The 11425-nt window shown below is 39.3% G+C and overlaps 1 protein-coding gene across 1 annotated transcript; it reads right to left on the reverse strand.

Moving 5' to 3' along the window:
- Nucleotides 1-6019: 6019 nt before the first annotated feature.
- LOC132562021 (fibrillin-1-like) lies at nt 6020-11191 on the reverse strand (the record flags this gene model as incomplete). The annotated part of the gene is made up of 5 exons (XM_060227098.1): nt 6020-6049; nt 6175-6343; nt 6696-9567; nt 9877-10107; nt 11122-11191. Coding segments are annotated over 5 exons (3372 nt in total), but the record flags the coding sequence as incomplete, so codon positions are not given.
- Between the last annotated feature and the right edge of the window lie 234 nt (nt 11192-11425).

An 11425-nucleotide genomic window follows, 5' to 3' on the forward strand; every position in this document is an offset into this window, starting at 1 on the left:
CTTCGACGGATTCCAGTTGAACGACACGATTTGTCAGGACATTAATGAATGTGAAAATTTTACATTGAACAATTGTAGTCAAGAATGTTCGAATTTCCCCGGTGGCTACGACTGTTTTTGTTTCAACGGCTACCGACAAAACGGATCAGAATGTGTAGATATCAACGAATGCACAGAAGGTTCACACAACTGTTCCCAGGATTGTGTGAACAATGAAGGAGGGTTCGAATGCGAATGCTTCAGTGGGTATGTTATGAATGGAACATTTTGTGAAGATATCAATGAATGTGAGAACACTACTTTAAACAACTGCAGCCAGGATTGTTATAATTTACCGGGGAGTTTTGACTGTAATTGTCAAATGGGTTACAGATGGAACGGAACGACGTGCAACGACGTTGACGAATGTTCCAATACAACGCACATCCCTTGTCCTCAAGACTGTATCAACTCGATCGGCAGCTACGAGTGTGTATGTTTTCAAGGATTTATACAAAATGGGACAAATTGTGACGACATTAATGAGTGTCTTAATACGACATTACACAATTGTAGCCAACAGTGTAACAACTTCCCGGGTGGTTTTAACTGTTCTTGTTTCGATGGATATGTTTGGAACGGAACAGATTGTTTAGATGTCAACGAGTGTTTGAATGACACACTGCATAATTGTAGCCAAGAATGTGAAAATGTACCGGGAGGATTCAGTTGTAGATGTTTTGATGGCTACATCTGGAATGGCACAGATTGTAATGATATCAACGAGTGTTTAAACAAGTCCCTTCACAATTGTAGTCAGAAATGCGACAATACTGCTGGCGGATTCGATTGCTCGTGTTTCGATGGATATTTTCTAAATGACACGTTCTGTGCAGATATCAACGAATGCTTAGATACTAGAATGCACAACTGTAGTCAGAAATGTGAGAATATTCCGGGAGGTTTTAACTGTAGCTGTTTCTCAGGTTATCTATGGAACGAAACTGTTTGTGTTGACATCAATGAATGTTCCAATTCCTCGATGAACAATTGTTCTCAGAAGTGTGTCAATTCAGATGGAGGTTTTCAGTGTGAATGTTATTCGGGATATGTCGGCGACGGGTTTACATGTGAGGATGTAAATGAATGTTTAAATGCCGACGAGAACAATTGTAGTCAGGAATGTTATAACTATCCTGGAGGATTTAACTGTAGTTGTTTCCCCGGATTTCAGTGGAATGACAGCGCTTGTATTGACATTAACGAGTGTTTGAATTCGTCAATAAGCGGATGCGATCAGGATTGTTTGAACAGTGTTGGAAGTTACAGCTGCATTTGCTTCGACGGATTCCAGTTGAACGACACGATTTGTCAGGACATTAATGAATGTGAAAATTTTACATTGAACAATTGTAGTCAAGAATGTTCGAATTTCCCCGGTGGCTACGACTGTTTTTGTTTCAACGGCTACCGACAAAACGGATCAGAATGTGTAGATATCAACGAATGCACAGAAGGTTCACACAACTGTTCCCAGGATTGTGTGAACAATGAAGGAGGGTTCGAATGCGAATGCTTCAGTGGGTATGTTATGAATGGAACATTTTGTGAAGATATCAATGAATGTGAGAACACTATTTTAAACAACTGCAGCCAGGATTGTTATAATTTACCGGGGAGTTTTGACTGTAATTGTCAAATGGGTTACAGATGGAACGGAACGACGTGCAACGACGTTGACGAATGTTCCAATACAACGCACATCCCTTGTCCTCAAGACTGTATCAACTCGATCGGCAGCTACGAGTGTGTATGTTTTCAAGGATTTATACAAAATGGGACAAATTGTGACGACATTAATGAGTGTCTTAATACTACATTACACAATTGTAGCCAACAGTGTAACAACTTCCCGGGTGGTTTTAACTGTTCTTGTTTCGATGGATATGTTTGGAACGGAACAGATTGTCTAGATGTCAACGAGTGTTTGAATGACACTCTGCATAATTGTAGCCAAGAATGTGAAAATGTACCGGGAGGATTCAGTTGTAGATGTTTTGATGGCTACATCTGGAATGGCACAGATTGTAATGATATCAACGAGTGTTTAAACAAGTCCCTTCACAATTGTAGTCAGAAATGCGACAATACTGCTGGCGGATTCGATTGCTCGTGTTTCGATGGATATTTTCTAAATGACACGTTCTGTGCAGATATCAACGAATGCTTAGATACTAGAATGCACAACTGTAGTCAGAAATGTGAGAATATTCCGGGAGGTTTTAACTGTAGCTGTTTCTCAGGTTATCTATGGAACGAAACTGTTTGTGTTGACATCAATGAATGTTCCAATTCCTCGATGAACAATTGTTCTCAGAAGTGTGTCAATTCAGATGGAGGTTTTCAGTGTGAATGTTATTCGGGATATGTCGGCGACGGGTTTACATGTGAGGATGTAAATGAATGTTTAAATGCCGATGAGAACAATTGTAGTCAGGAATGTTATAACTATCCTGGAGGATTTAACTGTAGTTGTTTCCCCGGATTTCAGTGGAATGACAGCGCTTGTATTGACATTAACGAGTGTTTGAATTCGTCAATAAGCGGATGCGATCAGGATTGTTTGAACAGTGTTGGAAGTTACAGCTGCATTTGCTTCGACGGATTCCAGTTGGACGACACGATTTGTCAGGACATTAATGAATGTGAAAATTTTACATTGAACAATTGTAGTCAAGAATGTTCGAATTTCCCCGGTGGCTACGACTGTTTTTGTTTCAACGGCTACCGACAAAACGGATCAGAATGTGTAGATATCAACGAATGCACAGAAGGTTCACACAACTGTTCCCAGGATTGTGTGAACAATGAAGGAGGGTTCCAATGCGAATGCTTCAGTGGGTATGTTATGAATGGAACATTTTGTGAAGATATCAATGAATGTGAGAACACTACTTTAAACAACTGCAGCCAGGATTGTTATAATTTACCGGGGAGTTTTGACTGTAATTGTCAAATGGGTTACAGATGGAACGGAACGACGTGCAACGACGTTGACGAATGTTCCAATACAACGCACATCCCTTGTCCTCAAGACTGTATCAACTCGATCGGCAGCTACGAGTGTGTATGTTTTCAAGGATTTATACAAAATGGGACAAATTGTGACGACATTAATGAGTGTCTTAATACGACATTACACAATTGTAGCCAACAGTGTAACAACTTCCCGGGTGGTTTTAACTGTTCTTGTTTCGATGGATATGTTTGGAACGGAACAGATTGTCTAGATGTCAACGAGTGTTTGAATGACACACTGCATAATTGTAGCCAAGAATGTGAAAATGTACCGGGAGGATTCAGTTGTAGATGTTTTGATGGCTACATCTGGAATGGCACAGATTGTAATGATATCAACGAGTGTTTAAACAAGTCCCTTCACAATTGTAGTCAGAAATGCGACAATACTGCTGGCGGATTCGATTGCTCGTGTTTCGATGGATATTTTCTAAATGACACGTTCTGTGCAGATATCAACGAATGCTTAGATACTAGAATGCACAACTGTAGTCAGAAATGTGAGAATATTCCGGGAGGTTTTAACTGTAGCTGTTTCTCAGGTTATCTATGGAACGAAACTGTTTGTGTTGACATCAATGAATGTTCCAATTCCTCGATGAACAATTGTTCTCAGAAGTGTGTCAATTCAGATGGAGGTTTTCAGTGTGAATGTTATTCGGGATATGTCGGCGACGGGTTTACATGTGAGGATGTAAATGAATGTTTAAATGCCGATGAGAACAATTGTAGTCAGGAATGTTATAACTATCCTGGAGGATTTAACTGTAGTTGTTTCCCCGGATTTCAGTGGAATGACAGCGCTTGTATTGACATTAACGAGTGTTTGAATTCGTCAATAAGCGGATGCGATCAGGATTGTTTGAACAGTGTTGGAAGTTACAGCTGCATTTGCTTCGACGGATTCCAGTTGAACGACACGATTTGTCAGGACATTAATGAATGTGAAAATTTTACATTGAACAATTGTAGTCAAGAATGTTCGAATTTCCCCGGTGGCTACGACTGTTTTTGTTTCAACGGCTACCGACAAAACGGATCAGAATGTGTAGATATCAACGAATGCACAGAAGGTTCACACAACTGTTCCCAGGATTGTGTGAACAATGAAGGAGGGTTCGAATGCGAATGCTTCAGTGGGTATGTTATGAATGGAACATTTTGTGAAGATATCAATGAATGTGAGAACACTATTTTAAACAACTGCAGCCAGGATTGTTATAATTTACCGGGGAGTTTTGACTGTAATTGTCAAATGGGTTACAGATGGAACGGAACGACGTGCAACGACGTTGACGAATGTTCCAATACAACGCACATCCCTTGTCCTCAAGACTGTATCAACTCGATCGGCAGCTACGAGTGTGTATGTTTTCAAGGATTTATACAAAATGGGACAAATTGTGACGACATTAATGAGTGTCTTAATACGACATTACACAATTGTAGCCAACAGTGTAACAACTTCCCGGGTGGTTTTAACTGTTCTTGTTTCGATGGATATGTTTGGAACGGAACAGATTGTCTAGATGTCAACGAGTGTTTGAATGACACACTGCATAATTGTAGCCAAGAATGTGAAAATGTACCGGGAGGATTCAGTTGTAGATGTTTTGATGGCTACATCTGGAATGGCACAGATTGTAATGATATCAACGAGTGTTTAAACAAGTCCCTTCACAATTGTAGTCAGAAATGCGACAATACTGCTGGCGGATTCGATTGCTCGTGTTTCGATGGATATTTTCTAAATGACACGTTCTGTGCAGATATCAACGAATGCTTAGATACTAGAATGCACAACTGTAGTCAGAAATGTGAGAATATTCCGGGAGGTTTTAACTGTAGCTGTTTCTCAGGTTATCTATGGAACGAAACTGTTTGTGTTGACATCAATGAATGTTCCAATTCCTCGATGAACAATTGTTCTCAGAAGTGTGTCAATTCAGATGGAGGTTTTCAGTGTGAATGTTATTCGGGATATGTCGGCGACGGGTTTACATGTGAGGATGTAAATGAATGTTTAAATGCCGATGAGAACAATTGTAGTCAGGAATGTTATAACTATCCTGGAGGATTTAACTGTAGTTGTTTCCCCGGATTTCAGTGGAATGACAGCGCTTGTATTGACATTAACGAGTGTTTGAATTCGTCAATAAGCGGATGCGATCAGGATTGTTTGAACAGTGTTGGAAGTTACAGCTGCATTTGCTTCGACGGATTCCAGTTGAACGACACGATTTGTCAGGACATTAATGAATGTGAAAATTTTACATTGAACAATTGTAGTCAAGAATGTTCGAATTTCCCCGGTGGCTACGACTGTTTTTGTTTCAACGGCTACCGACAAAACGGATCAGAATGTGTAGATATCAACGAATGCACAGAAGGTTCACACAACTGTTCCCAGGATTGTGTGAACAATGAAGGAGGGTTCGAATGCGAATGCTTCAGTGGGTATGTTATGAATGGAACATTTTGTGAAGATATCAATGAATGTGAGAACACTACTTTAAACAACTGCAGCCAGGATTGTTATAATTTACCGGGGAGTTTTGACTGTAATTGTCAAATGGGTTACAGATGGAACGGAACGACGTGCAACGACGTTGACGAATGTTCCAATACAACGCACATCCCTTGTCCTCAAGACTGTATCAACTCGATCGGCAGCTACGAGTGTGTATGTTTTCAAGGATTTATACAAAATGGGACAAATTGTGACGACATTAATGAGTGTCTTAATACGACATTACACAATTGTAGCCAACAGTGTAACAACTTCCCGGGTGGTTGTTACACTGTTGGCTACAATTTGTGTAATGTAGTATTAAGACACTCATTAATGTCGTCACAATTTGTCCCATTTGTATAAATCCTTGAAAAACATACACACTCGTAGCTGCCGATCGAGTTGATACAGTCTTGAGGACAAGGGATGTGCGTTGTATTGGAACATTCGTCAACGTCGTTGCACGTCGTTCCGTTCCATCTGTAACCCATTTGACAATTACAGTCAAAACTCCCCGGTAAATTATAACAATCCTGGCTGCAGTTGTTTAAATAGTGTTCTCACATTCATTGATATCTTCACAAAATGTTCCATTCATAACATACCCACTGAAGCATTCGCATTCGAACCCCTCCTTCATTGTTCACACAATCCTGGGAACAGTTGTGTGAACCTTCTGTGCATTCGTTGATATCTACACATTCTGATCCGTTTTGTCGGTAGCCGTTGAAACAAAAACAGTCGTAGCCACCGGGGAAATTCGAACATTCTTGACTACAATTGTTCAATGTAAAATTTTCACATTCATTAATGTCCTACAAATCGTGTCGTTCAACTGGAATCCGTCGAAGCAAATGCAGGTGTAACTTCCAACACTGTTCAAACAATCCTGATCGCATCCGCTTATTGACGAATTCAAACACTCGTTAATGTCAATACAAGCGCTGTCATTCCACTGAAATCCGGGAAACAACTACAGTTAAATCCTCCAGGATAGTTATAACATTCCTGACTACAATTGTTCTCGTCGGCATTTAAACATTCATTTACATCCTCACATGTAAACCCGTCGCCTATATATCCCCAATAACATTCACACTGAAAACCTCCATCTGAATTGACACACTTCTGAGAACAATTGTTCATCGAGGAATTGGAACATTCATTGATGTCAACACAAACAGTTTCGTTCCATAGATAACCTGAGAAACAGCTACAGTTAAAACCTCCCGGAATATTCTCACATTTCTGACTACAGTTGTGCATTCTAGTATCTAAGCATTCGTTGATATCTGCACAGAACGTGTCATTTAGAAAATATCCATCGAAACACGAGCAATCGAATCCGCCAGCAGTATTGTCGCATTTCTGACTACAATTGTGAAGGGACTTGTTTAAACACTCGTTGATATCATTACAATCTGTGCCATTCCAGATGTAGCCATCAAAACATCTACAACTGAATCCTCCCGGTACATTTTCACATTCTTGGCTACAATTATGCAGAGTGTCATTCAAACACTCGTTGACATCTAGACAATCTGTTCCGTTCCAAACATATCCATCGAAACAAGAACAGTTAAAACCACCCGGGAAGTTGTTACACTGTTGGCTACAATTGTGTAATGTCGTATTAAGACACTCATTAATGTCGTCACAATTTGTCCCATTTTGTATAAATCCTTGAAAACATACACACTCGTAGCTGCCGATCGAGTTGATACAGTCTTGAGGACAAGGGATGTGCGTTGTATTGGAACATTCGTCAACGTCGTTGCACGTCGTTCCGTTCCATCTGTAACCCATTTGACAATTACAGTCAAAACTCCCCGGTAAATTATAACAATCCTGGCTGCAGTTGTTTAAAATAGTGTTCTCACATTCATTGATATCTTCACAAAATGTTCCATTCATAACATACCCACTGAAGCATTCGCATTGGAACCCTCCTTCATTGTTCACACAATCCTGGGAACAGTTGTGTGAACCTTCTGTGCATTCGTTGATATCTACACATTCTGATCCGTTTTGTCGGTAGCCGTTGAAACAAAAACAGTCGTAGCCACCGGGGAAATTCGAACATTCTTGACTACAATTGTTCAATGTAAAATTTTCACATTCATTAATGTCCTGACAAATCGTGTCGTTCAACTGGAATCCGTCGAAGCAAATGCAGCTGTAACTTCCAACACTGTTCAAACAATCCTGATCGCATCCGCTTATTGACGAATTCAAACACTCGTTAATGTCAATACAAGCGCTGTCATTCCACTGAAATCCGGGGAAACAACTACAGTTAAATTCTCCAGGATAGTTATAACATTCCTGACTACAATTGTTCTCATCGGCATTTAAACATTCATTTACATCCTCACATGTAAACCCGTCGCCGACATATCCCGAATAACATTCACACTGAAAACCTCCATCTGAATTGACACACTTCTGAGAACAATTGTTCATCGAGGAATTGGAACATTCATTGATGTCAACACAAACAGTTTCGTTCCATAGATAACCTGAGAAACAGCTACAGTTAAAACCTCCCGGAATATTCTCACATTTCTGACTACAGTTGTGCATTCTAGTATCTAAGCATTCGTTGATATCTGCACAGAACGTGTCATTTAGAAAATATCCATCGAAACACGAGCAATCGAATCCGCCAGCAGTATTGTCGCATTTCTGACTACAATTGTGAAGGGACTTGTTTAAACACTCGTTGATATCATTACAATCTGTGCCATTCCAGATGTAGCCATCAAAACATCTACAACTGAATCCTCCCGGTACATTTTCACATTCTTGGCTACAATTATGCAGTGTGTCATTCAAACACTCGTTGACATCTAGACAATCTGTTCCGTTCCAAACATATCCATCGAAACAAGAACAGTTAAAACCACCCGGGAAGTTGTTACACTGTTGGCTACAATTGTGTAATGTCGTATTAAGACACTCATTAATGTCGTCACAATTTGTCCCATTTTGTATAAATCCTTGAAAACATACACACTCGTAGCTGCCGATCGAGTTGATACAGTCTTGAGGACAAGGGATGTGCGTTGTATTGGAACATTCGTCAACGTCGTTGCACGTCGTTCCGTTCCATCTGTAACCCATTTGACAATTACAGTCAAAACTCCCCGGTAAATTATAACAATCCTGGCTGCAGTTGTTTAAAGTAGTGTTCTCACATTCATTGATATCTTCACAAAATGTTCCATTCATAACATACCCACTGAAGCATTCGCATTCGAACCCTCCTTCATTGTTCACACAATCCTGGGAACAGTTGTGTGAACCTTCTGTGCATTCGTTGATATCTACACATTCTGATCCATTTGCACTGTTCAGATAAAAGCCATTGAAACAGAAACAATCATGTCCACCATGAAAATTGTTACATCTTTGACTGCAATTATTCAAAGAACTGTTCTGACATTCATTCACATCGAGGCAAATTGATCCATTCCAAACAAACCCATCAAAGCAAGAACAGTTATATCCACCAGGGAAATTGTTGCATTCCTGACTGCAGTTGTTTAAAGACCTGTTTACACACTCATTCACATCAATACAATCGGATCCATTAAAAATGTATCCGTAAAAACAGGAACAAGCAAATCCTCCAGGAAAGTTGTTACATTTTTGGCTGCAGTTGTTCAAAGAACTGTTTACTTCACATTCATTGATATCGAGGCAGGTTGTTCCATTCCCAAAGAACCCGTTGAAACAAGAACAGTTAAATCCACCAGGAAAATTGTTACATCTTTGACTGCAATTATTCAAAGAACTGTTCTGACATTCATTGATATCGAGGCAAATTGATCCATTCCAAACAAACCCATCAAAGCAAGAACAGTCATATCCACCAGGAAAATTGTTGCATTCCTGACTGCAGTTGTTTAAAGACCTGTTTACTGTACATTCATCGATGTCGAGGCAGGTTGTTTCATTCCAATAGAACCCATTGAAACAGGAACAATTATGGCCGCCTGGAAAATTGTCACATTTTTGACTGCAATTGTTTAACATGCTGTCTGAACACTCATTGATATCTACACAAAAAGTCCCATTCGAAAGATATCCTGTGAAACATGTACATTCGAAGCTTCCTTCAGAATTGACACAGTCCTGGGGGCAGTTATTTAATGAACTATTTGTGCACTCGTCGATGTCTGTACATATCGAGCCATTCCAATGATACCCAGTGTAACAACTGCAATTAAAACCACCTGGGTAATTGTAACATTGGTGTGTGCAATTATTTAAGCTGCTGTTGGAACATTCGTTTATATCATTACAGTCTGTGTCATTCATGACGTAGCCGCTGAAGCATGCGCACTCGTAACTTCCTGCTGTGTCAATACATTCTTGTGTACAGTTATTGCTATCGGGATTATTGCATTCATTGATATCATTACACTTCCCGAGACCTAATGTGTAGCCTTCTCCACACTGGCAGTTGATATTGTTATTGGCAAATACACAAGGATGTTCTTCGCAGCCATATTCAAAATTACATTCAGTAAGGTCTGAAAGACAAAAAAGGCATGGTTAGAAATTATTTCAGTCTTCAGTAGAACAAATATACAAAATGTTTCATCTATCAGACAATTCATTTTAAATTAATCCAAATCATAAGTGCAGTTAGAAAAACTGTAAAACAATTATAAGATACAGATAATGATTACTTCACACTAAATTATTATTCGAAAGTCATTCATAATATAACACCATAATGCTTGTACTGGTGTTGTGACATTTTGTCAATGTGTATACATGGTTACGTGTAGAATTTTTTAGTGGTGTCTAGGTAAATGATGTTTGCCCTTGAGTGTTGGTTTTGTATGTAATTTATGTTTGTGTTTACGAAACATATTTTGTCGTTGTGTTTGTTGGCAATAATTTACCTTTTGTGAGTAACTGGATATAGTTTCTCCTTGTGTGTAACAGGGATATGTTTTGTCCTAGGTTGTGACGGCGTGTGTGTGTCCTTGTAAGACGAAATATTTTTCTGTGTAACAAGATATTTTGCCCTTGTGTGGCGAGATATATATTTTTCTTGTGATTGATGAGTTGTATTTTCTCCTTAAGGGGTGTCGAGATATCTTTTGTCCTTGCGTGTGATGACATATATATTTTTCCCTTGTTTGTGACGAGATATCTTTTGTCCTTGCGTGCGATGACATATCTATTTTCCCCTTATTTGTGACGAGATATCTTTTGTCCTTGCCTGTGATGACATGTATATTTTTCCCTTGTTTGTGACGACATATCTTTTTGTCCTTGTGTGTGATGACCTATATATTTTTCCCTTGTTTGTGATGAGATATCTTTTGTCATGTGTTGGGGTTATTATTTGTCCCTGTGCGCGACGATGGTATATTGAGATAATATGGTTATTACATGTTTACATAAATTTATTCTCCTGATAGCTTATAATATATCAAAAATACAACAATTATCCTTTCACACAGCATTGTTGAAGCACATGTAAGCAACACCGTTATTGTCAGTTGATGTGAAGCCTTGTTTCTGGTACAAACTTGTGTTGATGCTGTAGTACGTTTGGAAGTAGTTTCCTTTGAAGGTACGTTTTGCCTGCATCATTCCTTTCTAAATTATCGAAATAAAACAAAACTTTCAACAATTTCATCTACTTACACTGATTTTCCTCAAGGCAAAGGAAGTCCCCAAGTGTGTTTATTGTTATACAAGTGGAGTTTCCAGGGCAGTCATGTTGGCACGAAGCGAAGAATTCACATTGATCTCCTGTAACGCAAATTTCATAAAAGGCTAGCATCGACTATTGAAAAAACGAAGTTAAGAACGGGTTTTCCTCTTCATTGC

Source organism: Ylistrum balloti, unplaced genomic scaffold (genome assembly GCF_031769215.1).
Source record: "Ylistrum balloti isolate Yb309-2 unplaced genomic scaffold, AGI_CSIRO_Ybal_v1 Utg369558, whole genome shotgun sequence".
NCBI lineage: Eukaryota > Metazoa > Mollusca > Bivalvia > Pectinida > Pectinidae > Ylistrum > Ylistrum balloti.